The sequence below is a fragment of the Denticeps clupeoides genome, chromosome 12, assembly GCF_900700375.1.
Source record: "Denticeps clupeoides chromosome 12, fDenClu1.1, whole genome shotgun sequence".
In the NCBI taxonomy this organism is placed as follows: Eukaryota; Metazoa; Chordata; class Actinopteri; order Clupeiformes; family Denticipitidae; genus Denticeps; species Denticeps clupeoides.
The window spans coordinates 5,662,279-5,682,309 of NC_041718.1; the positions used below are offsets into that span (position 1 = coordinate 5,662,279).

The 20,031-nt window shown below is 43.0% G+C and overlaps 1 protein-coding gene across 1 annotated transcript; it reads right to left on the reverse strand.

Annotated features, from left to right (window-relative positions):
• Positions 1-7,260: 7,260 nt before the first annotated feature.
• On the reverse strand, positions 7,261-19,462 carry LOC114800268 (uncharacterized). The gene is made up of 11 exons (XM_028997420.1): positions 19,309-19,462; positions 17,540-17,729; positions 17,357-17,448; positions 16,396-16,628; positions 16,064-16,300; positions 15,660-15,731; positions 15,318-15,534; positions 14,695-14,903; positions 14,430-14,502; positions 9,937-10,054; positions 7,261-7,780 (listed from the first exon to the last, which is right to left on the reverse strand). Exons 1-11 carry the CDS (start codon positions 19,322-19,324, stop codon positions 7,585-7,587), a joined length of 1,653 nt encoding a protein of 550 aa, XP_028853253.1. The 5' UTR covers positions 19,325-19,462; the 3' UTR covers positions 7,261-7,584.
• Between the last annotated feature and the right edge of the window lie 569 nt (positions 19,463-20,031).

Genomic DNA, 20,031 nt, shown 5'->3' on the forward strand with positions numbered 1-20,031 from the left:
TCAGACTCCCAAACCCCTCCCCTTCCCCAGGTGCCCACTAGTATGGTCAAGATGACCCTCACGCTCACTCCCTTCCCAATTAGGGTGGGGCAGGAGAGAGGGCGGGGCAAATCATGGTGTTGCTAGACAGGGGGAAGCACATATGGTAGCGGCATGATGGACTACATCAACCTAACTGGACCCCCGCCCCCCCCCAACTTCTTTCCCTTCACCCCTGCCCTCCCACCGCGCAGAGGAAATTAAAGAGCCGTGTCGTGGGGAGGAGGTGATTTAAAAAGAAGTGATGGGGAGGTGGGGTGCGTTTTTTGGGGGGGGGGGGGTTGTGATGGAGTTAATTACTGAATAATGAGGAACAGCGAATTGTTAAAGACATTTTAAAACATGCCCGGATGAAGATTCTCTCTCATGCTCACTCTTTCAAATTCCTTGTCCGCGGATCTTTGACTTACATCGCGGCTCCTCCTCGGCCTTCTGTGAAAGACGGCCCAGAGACACCTGGTGCTTTTAGTGTCTCTCCCCCCCCCACTTTTTTTCAGAATTTATTCAGGCAACAGATGAGAGCTGCATTAGCTGCACATCGATTTGTGTCCTCCCGGCCCATAACTTTTCATCTGCATTTTCACAGCTGTAAATCTCTCTTTTTTTCACACATTACACCCCCCTTCTTCCCATGTCTGAGACTCCACGCTCTCCACGCCTTGTGTCACATTCAAGTCAAAGTTGACCACTCTATCATTAACACTGTCCCATCTGCATAGACAGTATATCATTAATATCTATGAGTGTTCTTTTTTTATCAGGCTTTCTTTATTTTTGTGTCAAGTAGATTGTAGGAGAAGAATAAAAAGATTACAAATTTGTATTTGTATTAGTAATGGCATGTTAAAGAGTGATCTTTATGCAACAACAGACACTAATGTGTAAAAAACATAAACTTTAACAATACAAGAAAAAAAGAAAAAAATCTGACCGTTCATCTTATTTTCACTAGCACAATATCAGATGTCGGATGAATTTTCAGATTGTTACAGAAGAATACAATTTTGATTACTTTGATATTTGGGTTTCAGAGAAAGCATTTGTGGTCTTTGTAAAAGAAGCATAATGAAAGTGCATATAAATGCACTATAAATGTATTATAAAATGCATGTAGACCAAATAGAATTATGTTGCTTGTAATGCTTTGTCTGCCTTTGAAATGATCCTGTGTGGTGGGTGTGAGTGACACTCTCTGGAATCTTAATGAGGTCTTTAGACGCGCATAAATTAAATGGTTAGATGTCAGCAATCACGCAGCGCCCAGAGGTGCTACTTATTTATAGAAATTCAAATGTAGCTTTATTTATGACATATCTCTGCTCACAGGACTGACCACCTGAGCAGGTCGGCATATTGGTCCTGGACTGGTTTTAATTACTGGACCAGTGAATTGTCATGAGCATACATATATAATTGTTAAAGTCCTGACAGTTGTTTAGGTGGGGATCCTGTAACGATGACCTACGACCATTTGAGGACCAGAATGTTTGAAGTGTAATATTCATAGATAATGATTTATCAGCATTTCTCTTGTACCATCGGTTCCATAAAAATCCTGTAATAGATAATTTTATGCTTTAACTGTATTGATGTTGTGAGCCACAACAGCAGTGTGACATACAGAAAGTTTTCTCATCTGAGTATATCTATTACAATAAAGACTTTAAAACTTTTCATTCATTAATTATAATGAGGTCCCTGTGACAGAACTGTCCCATGAGGAAAGTGGCAAAGTCGTTACCAGTGACAAGTACACAGTATCTTGGATGCCAGGCCTCTCTTAATCATCATAAGCATCTGTAATTTCAGGTTAAACTGTAGTTTCGTACAATTTAATTTAGGATTGGGTAAAATTTTAAAATGTTGTTCAAGGCTGTACTCAGAAGACATGTCATGTCAGATATTTTCCGCACTTCTTTATTCATGTTTTTATCACCACTTAAAATACCAATCAATATCAATATCATTTGGTACGTGCATTTTATTAATGGAGGAACTACACAGAATGGGTCTCCTGGTGTGAAGGGGTTATTATGAAACTGAAACCATGATCATCGGCCAGCCATTTTTGGGCACGAGAGAGAAATCCCTGGAGAAATCCCATAGCAGTGGAATGAAAAGCCTTGTAAATGGATTTAAAATTAATAAGCAGACCCAGTGAAGACAGTTTTTTGGTTCCAAAACTTTTTACTACACTGTAAAGCTTGATTTCTTGTACGCAACCCACTGTGTAGATCTGAGGATGAGAGGATGGTCCATTCCAGATCATTGACCTTCCTACATTCTTGCTATTCTTAGCTGTTCCTTGTGTATTAAATCATTGTGTTGAAAGGTGAAATTCTTCTTTAACTTCAGTTGTCTAGATGAGAAACAGTTGTCAGTGGCTCATTGGTAGTTTTCTTCTTGCCCGACCACCAACTTTGGATGGATGAACTGGTCCAGGGAGGACGACTGCTCCTCGGATGAAATGATGGTCTTCACTGTGTTGGTCGGCCTGTGAAAATCTTAATTCTTAACCTTTAATCTTAATTAATGTTTTGATTTGAATGGATTACAATCACTCATAAAAGAAAATAGTTACATCTTTAAACACACACACACACACACACACACACACACACACACACACACACACACACACACACACACACACACATATATATATATATATATATATATATATATATATATATATATACACACTATATAAAAAACTACACAACATATTTTATATTATAATAAACATTGTATATATTATCCATAGTTTTCTGTTGCTGTTGTAGATTAGAAATGTGTTCTCAAATCAGCTGATTTTTGAATGCATGTATTTATTTCATTGTTCATTCAAAGACATGCATATGAAAATCAAATCAAAGGAGCATGTCATTGGAGTGTAATTACATCTAACGCTAATGCAATATGGATGAATAGCTCAGTGATGGATGATGACTTATTATGTATATTTTTTATTGAACCATTAGATATAGGAAGAATTAAGGAGTGGGAGCTGAGAGGAGCACCCTTGGGTGGATGAACTACGGTAATGAGCAGCACAGACCGTACTTCAGAGCCAGAGCAACAGCCAAGCTCAAATGGATATTTCTCTTAGATCTTTGGTTATTTCCATCTATTTATTACGTTTAAAAAATGGTGAGCCCATTCCACTGTGCCTGTTCCCTGGCCTAATTCTCTGTAACGTCTGCCCGATTGCCACCGGGGAATTTTATATGAAGGCAGAACTTACAATACCATCAATATGCCCAGGATGACAATCAGACATTTCATAGATATTAATGGAAGTACAAATTGAATCAAAGTTTCAACGGTTGCTGTCAGGGTTATGATCCATGCCTTTGGCTGAGTCCGATTTAATCCGGCCCTTATGGTTTGAACAGAGCCAAACAACATGTGCATCTTGATAGAAGGGAGCAGGTAATCCTGAAAGGGGGTGAGATAAAACTGCCCGGCAATTAGAGAATGAAATCAGAGACAACAGTCGTCCACCTTGAAGTGCGCCTCAATAACACGATTCAACGTGATTCATCTGAACCAGCCTGCAGAATTATCACTATTAAGGTGTGTATAAACAGCAAATTTGATTTTCCACTTTTGCCATGACATCACGGTTCAGATGTGGACCCCATAAAACCCCCAGAATAATGCTGGTTCAAGAACGTAAAAATGAATAATGACAAAAAACAATAGAGGGAGAAATGTTGAGATCCGTTTAAAAAGGTGAATTATTTAAAGTTTTCCGTCATCAAATAAAAGTGCGTTTGGTCACGATGCGATGAGGGGGGCTGCTGGGTCAGCAGAAAGTGGCACGAGCTCTGGTGTCTTCCCAACGTTTTTTTTTTATTAAAAATAATAATAATACAAATCAGAAATTCATGAGGTTTACCGCTAAGGCACATCATACTAGAGGATGAAGGTAATTGAAAGGCGAAGAGGGGGGAAAACACCAAAAGAAAAGCCTCTCCACTGGAATTTACATCAATAATGCACAGCTATGTGTCCGACTGCTGCATTTATTTACATATAATAACGCAAAGCAATACAGGTGGACGAACAAAAGGAAACCTCTTTATTATTTATTGCAGGCGTGTTCATTTTCCGTGCGTTACACGCGGCGCGGCGTTGTATGTTGTGTAAGTCAGCAGGTGAGCACGATAACACCGCAACCTGCGGCCCATCAATAAGACATGAGAATACAAACAGACCATAAACAAGGGCCTCGTCCGCTAGCATCCATCTCCCCGACTACCTGAGCCTTGTCCACCGGAGCAAAATAAATTCCACCGCGGTATTTTTTTCCCCTACTGGAAATTAAATTAAATGTACTTGAAGTAGGGCTTTAAGAAATAAATTAAACAGCCGCGGTGGCCATTTTCATCCCCCTGGGCCTGAGCGGCTAGGGTTTATCAATAATTGCTCATTTAAACATGCATATAATTAAAACCGCTATTATTCCCAAGTTTGAATCAAGGTCCCCGTAAATGTCAACAACTTGGCAGTTTGGGGGTGTTGCGCGGCGTCTGTCTGCGTCCCCTGTTTTCCCAATTTGCTCCAATTACGGCGGACTTGTTTAACTTTGAAGGACAAGCGGTGAAATGTTAACTACCTCTGTGTGTTTCAGATTCAGATCAGCCCTCTGTTCTCCTTGTGCTACCTGCTGGTGCATGCCTTTGAAAAGCGTCTCCTAAAAAAAATCTTTACAGCTACACACATACCAAGTTGCTTTAATCGCCGTTGCAGTCCATTCAAACCAATTGTGCTCATAATTGTTAACTGTTCAGTCACATTTTGAATATTGTAAACATTGTGGATTAAATAAAATTGGCCCCCAAACGCTGGAGGCGTGTCCACTGAAGAAGCTGAAACCACGCCCATTTCAGTTGAAAAATTGATGCTCTTTTATTGGATTGGTACGGCCATGTTTGAACTTGTTTCGGGCCTCGTCGAGTCCAACTTGTTCGCCTGGAACAGAATGTCCCTTATTTTTGCAAGTTAGCAAGATGCATTTCTGACTAGCACAACCAAGCAGAAAGCAGTCAATGATAGGTAATTGATTGCTGAAGAAGCTGGAGTTGCCCCGCCCAATATTAACAATATTAAATCTGGGAATCTGATCTGTCTCCCATGAACACAGAGGACGAAGGCATAGCTAGCTGAATGTAACAGCAGGTGTAGTAACTTGCGGTGGAACCACCATGTGATCTAGCTTATCTATTGATATAGTATTGGGGGCGGAGTCATGCCAAGAGGTGACTAAGGCAGCATAGAGTCATGAGTTCGTGCCCAAGCCCAAAAACAAAAACCTGGGCAGTGGTGGCCTAGCGGTTAAGGAAGCAGGGCCTTTATCAGAACGTTGCGGGTTCGAATCCCGATCTGCCAAGGTGCCACTGAGGCGCCACTAAGCAAATCACCCGGGCGCCCACTGTTCACAAATGGTGATGGTTAAACGCTCAGGACACATTTACAGTCTCTTCACACATTTTCAACAATAATTTTATAATATGCGCAAGGTGTTCAGAAACAAATCTTTGCATTTCCTTTAGACGGAATGAAATGTCACTGTTCTCCATGTGAGCGTGAGCTGAAAGTGACTGTAACATGTTATTTAAGTGCTGCAGTCTTTTCCATTGGCTTGGCTTCATGTCCAGAGTGCCTCTGCTGCAGAACGTTGTCTGTGTGGAGAGGAGTGGTCCACATTTTAATCAAAGTTGATCTGAAGTGTGCGGGCATAAGAGCCTTTTTTCCCCCCTGAAGAACTGTTTAGCACAACATCACTGCCCACGTTCTGGGCGGTAATTGCTGCACGAGGAGGTCGTAAATAATGTATTCAAGATCACTTACACCTCGTGGAACGAGCCATAGGTTTGGAGAGGGAGATCACATTTGCTGCTCAAAATACTGATTTTCCTCTTCTACCCACACTTTTGAGGGAAAACAAGACCTTCAAAGAGAGCTCACAAATTGTTTTAGAGCAATACAAACACATCAGAACACCAAAATGGAGATCACTCAATTTGAATGGAATTGAACTGTTGCAGAAATGCACTTCTGGGTTTAGACAGTAACCTCAATACTCATTAATTCACGAGTTAAATCATGAACAATCTCAAATTTGCAATAAGATAAATATATAATACACATGAATAACATGTATGCATATATTTTAGATGGATATTTTTTGCCTCTGGACTCATATTAAATTAGTGGGTCACTAATCGCTTATCCCGGAGAGATGGAAATAGTACAACTTGGGCCGAACTGTGTAATGTGCCAAATGGAGTGGATATCTCCTTCAACGCAGCCTGGACTCATACATGCCATCAGCAGCGACTGTAAATACATGCTTGAAGACTGCCCCTCTGTGGCCATATGGCGCAAACACATAAACAATATATATTGGAGTTTTCTGCTCCCCTCTGGTCCACCACACCTCGATATTTTGTGAGGATATGTCGATTTTAATTGATTAGTTTATTTGTTCATTGCCACTTTGTTTATCTGTGCGTGCTGAAAATACAAAGGAGAGAAGATTCGCAGGACCCCTTCACCCCGAGTTTAAATTGTCGTGATGGAGTTTCGAATGCATCATACTTGATTAAGCAGTGGATATTTTCTGATTGGTCTTGGCTGTAAATGGAATCCTCTTATTCGGTTTCATTATTGGCCTATCCTAATTATGTAAATATCCCTTCTAAGTGTCTGCTGCGGAGAGTGAGATGTGTGCCTGCAAATGAATTGTGGACGCTCACGTGGACAGCCACCGTCCCATTGCATTACTAATGGGTCTAATTGGCCACTCCTTGGGAATAATTGCAGTGACCAAGGTCAAGCTCTTAGCCGGGCTTTCTCTCAAGTATTGTTTTCCCCACATATAAACACAGGGGCCAAAGGAATTAAGACCCAGGAGCAGTGTAATGGAGCTGCTCGGGGGGAGGAAGTGTAATGAGAAGTGGGGAGGAGAGGGGTGGCGTCTTAGAGATGCTGGGGGGTGGGTTCCATCAAATGAATACTTTCGTCAATTGCTTCCATTTGGTCAACAGAGGAAATTTTCACACTTAAAAAGATCCTTCATAGAACCTTACAAGACGTCTAAAAGGCTCCATAAGGCAACAGCACAAGTTCCTGTGAATGGAACAGAACCAAAGCCAAATTTGCTAAACATGTGGAAGATGTGGTGAACAATGAACAATATGCACATATCAATGATTCATTTCATACATTTTCTGTTTATTTGGACAATATTTGTCAAATTGTACTGCTTGATTTTCAAACAGCAATACAGCTTTACTATTTGTTTATGTGTTATTGCTGCATAAAACTTTTAATATGCATAGTTTAATGTAGTGTGGCCCTTTAAAATGTATATTAGCACCTTAAATGTACATTATGTCATGTGATCGATTATACAAAAAATTATCTCTCAAAAAATAAATGCCAATGTTTCCCAGATCCAGGTTCTCCAGCATAGGTGCATTTGATTCTCCTTTCTTGATCCCGGAGCAAAAAAAAAAAAAATGCAGAAGTTTCCCTTTACCACAGACTTTGCCCACCCTCTATGACTAAGTTATGCCCTGTCATGTAGTCAGAGGCATCAGATGCCAAGTAGACCACTGCAGCTTGCAAGTCTGTCACATGAGCCAGTCGCCCAGCCGGGATATCTGACAGCCAGCGCTGCACCAAGGGCTGCAGACTCTCTGAGTGGATGAGAGGGGTGTCAACAATCCCCCTGAAAAGAGAGAGGGAGAGGAGTGAAGGGTGCTGGGACGGCACCAAAACAGAGAGAGAGAGAGAGAGAGAACTGTACGCATCAGACATCACAGGCAGGAGCAACAGCGGCGTCTCAGAGCCACCAACAGGGTGACAAAAAAATACACCCAGTCGGGGCCTATAGGTGCACAAGATCCTACATGGCTTCCCTTTCTGCAGCCAGGGACCGTGTACAAGACCCTTCCAATCCTTTCCGAGTAATCAGAACCAATCACTCCAGCAAAACCGTGCCTGCGCTCGCCCACTCGCAATTCGCTCCCGATTTGGTCTTAAGTGTATTTACATGAGGACGTCTAATGAGCAATTCCTTCAGACGTCTCCACACAATCAGCATGACAGCAACTAAAAGCCGAACATCCATCTCTCCTATTTAGCCGGGGCTAAATGTATTCCCGCCAGCTCGATACAAATTCCTACATTCTGATAAATTAGCGCTTCCGAGGGGCATGTGACACCTTGGTTAACATATTCCACCTCAATTATATTTCTCTTCAGCACCCTGTTATCTGGAACCTTTCCTGGCAATCAGAGGTGCTGTTTTTCCCCCTCAGCCAATTTTCTAGATAATGCAGCTTATCACCACAGCGGCTAAAAGTTGCCAGCGAGATCGGGCTGCAGTCAACCTCGCACTCGCTAATTGCCCCCCCCCCCGTTTTTATGCATATTTACCCGCGGTCACTTCAAAGAAATCAGTGGCCCATTGAGACGGCCGGTTTAGCGGGTGGGAGGAATTGCTTCTTTTACAAATTAAAATTTGCAAACAAGCTGGTGATAAATAAGAGTGGAGGGGGGGGGGGGGGTCCCGGACGTGCGTCTTTGTTCCGGAGGCCTCGGCCGCGCCGGCGGATTGGATTTGCTCCGGGGTGGCGGGGGGGGCTCAGCGATGCTCCACTTCACACGCGTCGCCTTTTCACAGAGGGGCTTTAGCGCACAAATGGATACAAACACGACGCGGCGCCATTGTTTTCCCCAACACCTCCGGTGAAGAGGCTAATTCCGTTCCCTAATTGAATATAACAATTAAAGAAAGTGGTTGGTTGATTTGTCCCAAAAGGCGCCATCTAATTAAGCTGAAAAGCATTGTTTTGGGCCCTTAAATTAGTGCTTCAATCTCCTCTGCGTGAACGGCCGACAATGCTCTTATTTCAGTAATTCATTCATCACTGCCGCTGTACTCCAACAAATAATAATAAAAAGAGGATTAAAATAAATTGCTTGTTTGCTGTGAAAAATAAATGAAAAGCCTGCACCGCCTGGAGGAATTACAGGCCCTGTCGTATTATTGTCTGTTCCAGGATGATGCTGCGCTCCAGAAGCACAGCAGATGTGTTAACGTGCCCAAATATTTAGCCAAATAAGACGCGTTTTCCCAAAAATCCCTTGGAAAAAAAGGGCTGTTATCTTACATTTGTGGCCTAGACAAGAGGTTCTTAACATTTTCACAATGCATTAAACAATTCAAAAAGCATTAAAATCTGCAGGGTATATCAATTCTGTTGATGTCTAATTACTTCTGTCACCCAGAGCCCAGTCTTTATTTAAAATGGGTGGAGCCAGATGACCTACCGTTCCCATGCACGCTGATATAAACATGCGCCCATCAATACGTCACATGTGCAAACATCATGAATTTCTGACTTTCTTTTAGGCTTTAATTGTGTAAATCCTGAGAACTCCTTTATGAAAGATAATTAGAGCTCATGAGTTGTTTTTCTTCTATACACTTTAGTCCAGAAACTGTGGTATTGTGGCTTCGGGAGTTTCTGGTCACTTTTTTTGAACTGCCACTAATTGACCAAAATCTACATCATAGCATCAGAGGAAGCCATAATACCACAGTTTAAGAACTAATACAAGTTCTAATACAAGTAAGAACTAAGGGTCCAGAAAACACACTATATGGTGCGACAATACTTTGTAATGATTATTTGCCTTTTAATAAAACAATTAAAAGAGAATAAAACAATAAAAAGATTTAACATTTAACTAAGGAGTGCTTTAACATTTACTTTACATTTTTTTATACGTTTACACAACATATACTTTACACAGTTTTAGCAAAAACTGTATAAAGACGTGAGGACATTGGTAATGATCTCTTTGAACACAACTTACGGGGATATGCAGTTGACTCTGACGCCTCGGTCGATCCACTCGGTGCCCAGGGTCTGGGTTAACTTCACGACCCCGGCCTTGGACGTGTTATAGGCCAGCTGCTTCTGTGGGTGTGGAACTGTAGGAAGGGGAAATTAAACTCAAAGCAAACGGTGTTTTGTCTATGAATGTGATTCATTCTGTGCTGCGAGTTATCTCTCCAGAAATCCTTCACCACCTTCGTCTCCAAACCGCATTAAGCTATGATGACGGACGTATGCTTCCCTTCAAAACAATTCCCTGCCCTCGTTAGGGCCTTGTGTTATTAATCCTGAAAAATGCACATTAAAATGGATCCGCTCTTTTGCGCATGAGGACTTTTCGAAGTGTAATTCGCCCAGCCCATTACTTCATTTCCATCATAACTCAAGTTTCTCGGGCCTGAACCGTGCACAACAAGAGAAGCGCTCTCATTAGCTTCCGGGACCCCGTAGATGAGGCGCGGTAAAATTAATTACTCTGGATGACGGCCTGTGCGCCGCGCTCGCTAACAAAGGCAACACACCATTTGTTTGCCTTGACCATCACAGATGCTGTGCGCTGCATGCGATGCAAGGCAGAGGGGTCTCATTTTCGGCCGGCTGATTAATCATCACAAGCGAGGCTCCAAGTTACATACAACTTTAGTAGTTAACCTCGTCACCCGGTGATCTCACTGCCAAATCGCCTGGGCCGCGGGCGGGATGATAAATATGACACAGCTGCGCGCGGACGCAGCGGCTGGTCCTGTGGCGAGAGGGAGAGGCTTTTTAAAGGGGAAGCACCGGGCTTTCTGAGGAGAGGAAAATTGCGTGACCCCGGGAGCGCGACCCCGCATTGTTGAGGAGGGGTCAGATCTCATCCAGAACCGGTTTAATATAAATACAGAAAGAAAGAAATCCTCCTTATGGCCCGAGACGGGAAAGGGGGCTAAGAAATCCTAACCAAGCTAATCCGACTGAAGACCTGATGATACAGGCCACGCCGCACAGTTCAAAACGGCCTTTATCCTTCAAATAAACCACCATTGATGTTCTCCTCTTAAAGGACTGTGAAATCCTGAGAGAGGCAGTGAAAAAATTGAGCCGGAGAGCCTCCTAAAGCCTCTTTAACATCCACATGGCTATTTATTCCTCGTTTTAAGTGCGGGAAAACAAGCTCTCGAGAGAACAAGGCTGCGGCTTGTAATGTCAGTAGATATGAAGTTTCAACGAATTTCATCAAGTCTCTGGATATGAGTGCTGTGGTTTAGTGGCGTTAAGAAATTAAGAAGTATAGAACAATGGAATTCATGGAGGATATCAGGGATTAAAAATCGTGCAGGGAATGATATTACACATCAGTGCATATTGTATTCAAAGTTAACTACATATTGTAATACAGAAAATATCCTGAAATCAAATGGTCTTCTCAGTAAACAGTGCACCATTTTGTTGAAGTTCAGTTTTGGGTGTCATATCATACTATGAACTATAGAGAATAAAACACAATATATTACAATGTATCCCACTATGACAATATATCATATGGATATATAAATATTTTTAAAGGCTGTATAAGTGGTTTAACATCACTGCTGTCTGGTGAATAGATAATGGATTACCAGCACAAGGATAAATATATAGATTTTTGTCCCACCTCTTCGAGTACAATAGATCTGAAAAACACCAGACCAGAAGCTGGTACAATATACAATATTTTGTAACAAGTGTTAAAAAGGGCGCACATCTTATATTCAGGCCAGTATGTTTTTCAGAATATTAAGTATGAAATAATATAACAGTTTTGGTACAGAATCAACAAAACCTGTTTTAATTTACATAAACCCCTCTGCTGCAGCATTTCTAACCATTGTTCTACTCCAGTGTGTATCCAGGTTGCACACCTTCACTCTCACGAGAAGTGTGGGGTGGTGGCAGCGGGGAGGCGGGCCTACTGTGGTACCCAGCAGATGGACAGAACACTGTCATTGTGCATTTTAATGGGTCTTTCATGGCTGAATTTTCTTACCCAACCTGGCCAGAACAAGCCCCATCTGATTATACATTATGACAATATAATAACAGATGTCCGGACCAATAAAGCATATTCCTCCAGGACTCTGCGTAATGTGAGTAATTGATCACTTCTCCCGCGCTCACGCTCTCCTCTCCTCTCTCTCTCTCTCGCTATTTACCAGCATGGCCCTGTTTTACAGATTACCCCTGCAGTCCGGGCTGCTGCCCATATGGTACATGAGTTTATTGGCTATTTGACTGTATGCCTGATGAAGTGCCACGGCTCTCCTGGAGGAACCTGTTGGAGGAATTACGCAGCAGCTATGAATAACTCTGGGTTTTTACAGTGTGGCGCAGAAGCACTAGGAAAAAAAGAAAGAGTGGAGCGGCGGGTTCCTCTGCTTAAAGCCCCAGCCGCCGGCGATACATCATCAGTGTCAAAGCACGGGGTCCCTTCATACACCCAGCTAGCGACTGCCACTTAAAAAACCTTTTGAAGGCGTGACAGTGTTTTCTGTGATTTATAATGTTTTATTATGATGCAGTAAAGTCTCCAGGGAGAGGTAAAAGCTGTGAAGAAGATAATGGGTGAAAAAAATTAATGAAGAAATGGGTCAATGCATTTCTGTAGCCTGTGTGTAGCAGAATGGAACGGGAAAAACACGTTAAAATGGATAATCGGATACCTGCACTGTGCTCTCACCAAAATGGTGCAATAAGGTAGCATCTGAGTTTGTTCACAGGTTCAGAGTTCGTACGTTGCGAGAGGAACAGGAGGGAATTTCTTCCACAAGGGTCATAACTCATACATCGAGAGTATAATAGAGCCAATATTAGTGCTAACTGGAGATATTTGTCCATGTTTATCTTTTAGATAAAAAGATTGAACAACCTGATATTATATGATATATGGAGTTTGTCAGTTTTTGGAATGCTGACTCTCTATTCAGAGATTGATAGACAAATACTTCATCTTTCCAATTGGATATTTAGGTATATCTGTGGTTTATAAGAATAAGAATGTGGTCATATAAGAATGAGGTAGGACCAAATCTTGGGCATTTGGGATGAAATTTGGGATTTAATGAATGCATTGTCTTCAATTCTTTTAAACAATGTACACTTTTTTTAACAATGTACACTGCTCAAAAAAATACAGGGAACACTTAAACAACACAACGCAACTCCAAGTCACTCACACTTCTGTGAACTCAAACTGTCCACTTAGGAAGCAACACTGACTGATAATCAATTTCACAGTCAAATGGAATAGATAACAGGTGGAATTATAGACTATTAGCAAATAAAGGTGTGGTTCTTCAGGTGGTGACTACAGACCACTTCTCGGTTCCTATGCTTTCTGGCTGATGTTTACAACCCACACAAGTGGCTCCATGAGGGTGGTATGAGGGCCCGACGTCCACAGGTGGGGGTTGTGCTTACAGCCCAACATCGTGCAGCACGTTTGGCATTTGCCAGAGAACTCCAAGTTTGGACAATTTGCCACTGGTGCCCTGTTCTGTTCACAGATAAAAGCAGGTTCACACATGTGACAGATGTAACAGAGTCTGGAGATGCCGTGGAGAACGTTGCTGCTGCCTGCAACATCCTCCAGCATGACCGGTTTGGCAGTGGGTCAGTAATGGTGTGGGGTGCTATTCTTTGGGGAGCTGCACAGCCCTCCGTGTGCTCGCCAGAGGTAGCCGGACTGCCACTAGGTACCGGGATGAGATCCTCAGACCCCTTGTGAGACCATATGCTGGTGCAATTGGCCCTGGGTTCCTCCTAATGCAAGACAATGCTAGACCTCATGTGGCTAGAGTGTCAGCAGTTCATGCAAGACGAAGGCATTGATGCTATGGACTGGCCCGGCCGTTCCCCAGACCTGAATTGAGCACATCTGGGACATCATGTCTCGCTCCATTCACCAACGTTGCACCTCAGACTGTCCAGGAGTTGCAGATGCTTTAGTCCCGGTCTGGGAGGAGATCCCTCAGGAGACCATCAGCCACCTCATCAGGACCATGCCCAGGCGTTGTAGGGAGGTCACACACGACTGAGCCTCATTTTGACTTGTTTTAAAGGACATTACATCAAAGTTGGATCAGCCTGCAGTGTGTTTTTCCACTTTCATTTTGAGTGTGACTCCAAATCCAGACCTCCATGGGTTGATACAACTGATTTCCATCAATAATTTTTGTGTGATTTTGTTGTCAGCACATTCAACTATGTAAAGAACAAAGTATTTAATAAGAATATTTCATTCAGATCTAGGATGTTTTATTTTTGTGTTTTCTTATTTTTTTAGCAGTGTATTTGAATAGGTTTCCTCTTGCTTGTAATAATATGGGGCTATGTTCCTCTTTATATATTTTACATGTGCCCTTTATTGTAGGTTGTACAATCAATGGAAAATGATACAAACATAACTTTTGTGTATCATTTGGCCACTGTTCAATGTGAAATCTTCTCACGTACCTATGAGGCTGGCCATGGAGGCTGTGTTTATGATTTTCCCATATCCCTGCTTCAGCATGATCCTCCCAGCAGCCTGAGGCGGTGACCAAAGGGGGGGAAAACAGACGCACTTCAGACACATCGCAACAATAACACAAACCCACTCGCACGTCTCTGCACAACGGACCTCACATCGAAAAAGACGTGGTCAGACAGAGTTACACCTCACACAAATATACTCCAAGATGAAAGGAATCCTAATTTGAAGTGGCTCACGCACACAAACCTGACAGCAAAGAAAAGTTCCTCTAAGGTTCACGTTGAAGGTCTGGTCCCACTCGTGCAAGCTGGTCTCCTCGCTGGCTGAGTTCATGTTGATGCCTGCGTTGTTGCAGGCTATGTGAACTGCACCCCATTTGGCCACAATGCTGTCCACCATCCTCTGGACCTGGTCTGGCTCGCTGACGTCTGCAGTCAGGGCCATGCTCTGGATCCCTGCGTCAGGGAGAGAAAAGGATGTTTAAAGCATAGCTACGAATACGACTGATTTCCGCAATAAACTGAAAAGGATTGAACTCTGTGGCGTGAAATGAGAAAAAAAAAATAAACAGCCTCGTAATAGCTGAATTAGATCATAAGATAGGGAATTTGTGTCTGGATCTGAGTTCACATATATAAAGGAACCCAAACGACCAGGCATGAAATGAAAGGCTTCCTGTAGGCAGCTGCTGTCTCCCAGGCACACAAACTGTTCTCTATTTCCTTGTGCTAGAACTCCCTCTAGTGGCAATTATCCTATCATTACAATTCAACTGGCACAGCGTGGATTTAATGTTCTAGGTGAGTTCAGTCAAAACGTTAAGGAATTTTACATTCCAATTAAACCTTGAGGTTCCCTTCAATCCTGACCTTTAAGCCTCAGCTCCACAGTCACGGCCTCAGCTTTCCCTGGATCCATATCAACGATGGCCACCTTGGCACCAGCCTCACCGAGGGCATGGGCGAAGGCCCTGCCGATGCCTTGGCCTCCACCTGTCACGTAAGCAACCTTCCCATCCAGGCGCAGTCGGTCCAGAATCAACTTCCCCTTCACACCCCGGAAAACTTCATCACAGGCAACCTTGGTCTATCACATATGGTGTTTGTATCAGCAAAATAAATGTCAAAAATCACAAAAATTGTCAATTGTGAACAAATGTAAACTAAATCTGCAATGCTGGATCCTTATGCGCAGAGCACATAATTTATTACCTGATTCAGCGTCATGGAGGAGGGGGGGAGTCTGCGTATAACAGTGAGACCATCTCTCAGTGGAATAAGAACCTGGTTAACCACAAATCAACAAGCACACACAGAAAAAAGTGGCAATGTTGGCCAAGCGGGTAAGGAAGAAGGCTCGTAAGTGAAGGGTTGTGGGTTCGAATCCCAAACCACCAAGGTACCCTCCCAAGGTACCCACTGCTCACTAGGTTTAATGCAGAGGATACGTTTTGTTGTGTGCACCGTGTTCTGTGCTTGCTGTGCATCATAATGACAAACGCAAAACCACTTTCAATACACATTTCAGCTATTTACTGATTCCCCTTGTATGGTTAATATGTGCACAACATACAACAAGGTACAAAATCTCTTCTATGGCATGTGTCTCAACATACCTGCTCAACTCTGGGATCACTGGAAACGATCCCATTAAACTCTCGCAGTGCAAGAGCGTTTTGGTCTGTCACATCCTGAAGGAAAACTCTTCCTTTGAAAAGCGTGTTGTCTACACATATAATGCCATCTAAGCGCAGCAGGTTGTTGTCAAGGATGAACTTGTAGTAGTTGACATAGTTGCATTTGTCAGCATCTATGAACACCATGTCAAACTGTTCCCCGGCCTCCGCCAGTTCCTGTAAAACAAGAACAAATGTTTGGGAAACAAATGTTGACAAAAACATGTTAGTTTCCCCGATTTTACGAAGAACACGCTGGGAATAGGAGTCACCTTGATGGAATCCATGGCAGAACCAGTTTTCACTATTATCTTCTTGCCGTGCGGGGACTTGTCAAATATGGGCTGGGCGAATTCCTTCAAGTATGGTTCGACCTCACAAGCAATCAGCCTGCCGTCCTCAGGCAAAGCTTCTGCCATTGATAAGGCTCCGTAGCCTGTGAACATGCCGATCTCCAGAATCCTCCTCGCTTTGCTGAGGTGCGCCAGCATTTTCAGCACCTGGCCTGATTGAGACAAAATTCCATCCACAGCCAATGGGAACACGATGATCATGTGGTTACCACTGCACGATTATGCTGATTTGATGACATTTGATAAGAGGACTTTGAATCACATGGACTTCGAATCACAAACTGCCAAGGTGCCTCTGAGGTCCCCTTGAGCAAGATACCGTCCCCACATGCTGCTGCCCACTGCTCGTCAAATGGTGATGGGTTAAAAGCAGAGGACACATTTCGTTGTGTCACCATGTGCTGTGCTGCAGTGTTTCACAATGACAATGACAATCATTCACACTTCACTACAAAATGTGACTCTATGGAGTACAATGGAGTTTCAGTCCTCAGTTAATAACTTTCCATTACTTTCACTATTCACAAAGGTCGAATGAGATCATTAGATCTAGAAAGTAAACCTGCAGCCATCCTCTTTTGACAGCACATTATTTGTTGTGGCGTAATAAGCAACAGTAATATGTAAATGTGATGATTTGAACATTTCCCTGGTGTTCCGAGCCTTTGGTGTGCCTAATCATCTTGTTTGTTATCACCTGTATTGTGTTATAAATGTTCCTGCATGTTTCTAGTCCGTGTGTGCACATTATTTCCGTCACCCGGTCCATGTGTAATGTGTATTTCCGTCACCATGTGTAATGTGTTGCTATTAAATCCCTTAAATCCCAGCAAATGAAACAAAGCAAGCAGATCAGACAGATTTAAATCCACTTACACACCTTCTACGTGTCCTGTGATGCACTCCTTTGGGAGATGAAAGATGGTTTTACCCTCTCTGTGCGCCTTCTCCCAGTCATGGCTCACTGTTTTACTTTCATACAAATAAAGTAATTAGCAAAATTAAAAAAGACATGAACAGTTCCTCGAGCACTAAACTGTGAATTGGAGGTGGGAAAAGTCACCTGTAGAGCTCGCTGAGGGGCTCACTCTCGCGATTGGTCATCTGCTCCAGGTAGTCATCTAAGCCAGCAGAGATTTCCAGGGCCTTCTGCAGGTAGCTGCGCAGCTCCTCGGGAACACTTGCATTGCCATCAGCAATCTTCTTGGCTTTGGAAAGGTATTCCACAATGAATTCAAGTGGCGTGTCGGAAACTAAAGAATATGAATAAAACAGAGCAAGAGACAGAGTAAACATGATTTATATATACACACACACACACACATGGATGAGGTACGACTCTTCATCAAACATAAAAATAAAAGCTTGTCTCGCCCAAATGTTCACCGTACTTGAACATTCACGGCAGCCCCTTGTAGAGGCGACCCACAACAAACTTTTTTTAGCGTTCAGCTGGGCGTGGGGGGGTTTTTAGTTCTAAATTTGAACTTCCATATCTTGAGTGTGCGCAGTTGGTGGGTTGCGGGTTCTCGGGTTTCCTCCAGAAGGTGTGTACACTAGATGAATTGATGACTCTAAATTGTCCACAGGTGTGTGTGTGTGTGTGTGTGTGTGTGTGTGTGGTGGGCTGGCACGCCGTCCTGGGTGAGTCCTCGCCCTTCACCCAGTGTCCTGGGATAGTTATGGAGGAGAGTGGGTGAGTGGGTGAATTCCTGGAATTGTTAACTGGATGATAACCATTCTATTATAATGGTTATTATATTAAATGGATATTATATTTACAAATAGGGCTGTGAATTGGCAAGGATCTTACAATATGATACGTATCACACAAGTCACGATACGATTATATCAGGATTTATTGTGATACTGTATATATTGAGATTTTCTACAGTTCAAAGAAAATGTAAAAAAACAAGATTCTGTGACTGGTCTGTCGTATTTTTTGGTAGAAACGCTCGACAGCACCACTACATTTGTATACAAAAATATCGATAGTTAATGTCCCTGTGTCCCTGATTCAATATCACCACGTAAAATATCGCAATATATTGCTGTATTTTCTAACACCCCTATTTACAAAACTCCAATCTTTTTTATCCTTTATTTTTATTTCCGAGAAACAAAACCACCACTCCTCTGTGGCTCAGTGTAAAACCACCTGCTGCTTCTGCATGCACTGCACTGCACGCAGTCGAGATACTCAAATGCAAGTATGCTACCAGGACCGTTATAAAGTCCCCCCCCCCCCTACACATGAGATGGATCACATCACAATTTCATTCCAGCCCATGTGTCAAGCGACCGGAGGAATATTTTATGAACTGGTGATGTCACTGGCCCGGCAGCAAAGTGGCTTTCAGCAGGGAGAAAACGCCACTCACAACATTTACATGAAAGAACCGGCAGAGCTTTGGTAGGGCCAAAAAAAAAAAAACAATTTTTGAGTATGCCCATTTGAGTATGAATATTCAGAGAGTAAAGTCAAATTCCTGAATTATGAATAAGGAAAAGTTCAAATTGTTGCAATTATGTTTGTATAATTGCTACGTTTGGAAAAAAATATATTTGGTGTATAAATATATTTGGTAACTTCGTACGTGCAACAGGGAAAAGGAAAGAAAAAAGTTCCTGAAATGTTCTAGTTTTGTGTGATTAGTAAAGAAAGACTACTTCCGATACATTATTTACTTATTATTTACGATATTAATGACTCGCTCTGGCGCCGAGCGGCCGTCCTGCGAGCCCGGTTATAGCCGCTGTTTTATCGGCTCGGCTTTTCTCCCGGTTCCCGGCGTGAATCTCGCCTGGCGGACCGGGCCGCGCACGTACCTTTACCGGCCTGCATTGCGCGCTCCGTCCGGCCGCCCGTCCGTCCCTGCGCTCGGTCTACAAGTCGGATCCGCGTCGCGTCGCGTCGCGTCGCGTCGCGTCGCGTCGGTACGCGCGTCACCAGCGGTTACACAAGACCCCGTCCAGACTGCTGCTCTTTTAAAACCCCGAAACGACGCCCAGACCACAATTCCTGCGTGTGCAATTCCTTTACACGCGATTTTCTGTTTTTTTTTTTTTTTTTTTTTTTTTTTTTTTTTATTATAGTATTCATGTAACAGCATAAAACCCCCTGTCTGCTTTACCAGGTTCACGTAGGGACGGTGCCTGTTCTTCATGCTGTTCTTCTTTGAAGTCTTTCTGTAATGTGGACACTCACTGCTTAAAAATATGACTTAGTTGTGCATTTCAGACTTGTGTGGCGCAGTGTTAGATAATGTACATAAATGCATACTTTTGGAGTGCGTATTTTCTGCGCCCTTGCAAAAGAGCAGATTGTGTAAGTGATTTCGTAATCTCCGAAGATGCACCAGTGTTCCTTTCCCAAACCTAGAAAACCGGGTTCGAGTAAGGAGGTTGCTTTACATAATGTACATTATATAGCTGTACAGTAGACTGTACACTGAGCAACTTGTGTAAGATCACCAGCTCGCTCTCTTTCATAAGCGGACAGGGGATGCTCCACCCTCCCCGGTCTCAGCGACACCCTTTCATAAACTCTCA

What these genes read in the sequence shown, in the direction of transcription:
- LOC114800268 (XM_028997420.1), bottom strand. An exon ending in CCCCTCAGCGAGCTCTACAG is followed by an intron (nt 17,449 to 17,539) that starts GTGACTTTTCCC and finishes TTTGTATGAAAG; the next exon opens with TAAAACAGTGAGCCATGACT. An exon ending in TGTGGAGCTGAGGCTTAAAG is followed by an intron (nt 14,904 to 15,317) that starts GTCAGGATTGAA and finishes TCCCTGACGCAG; the next exon opens with GGATCCAGAGCATGGCCCTG.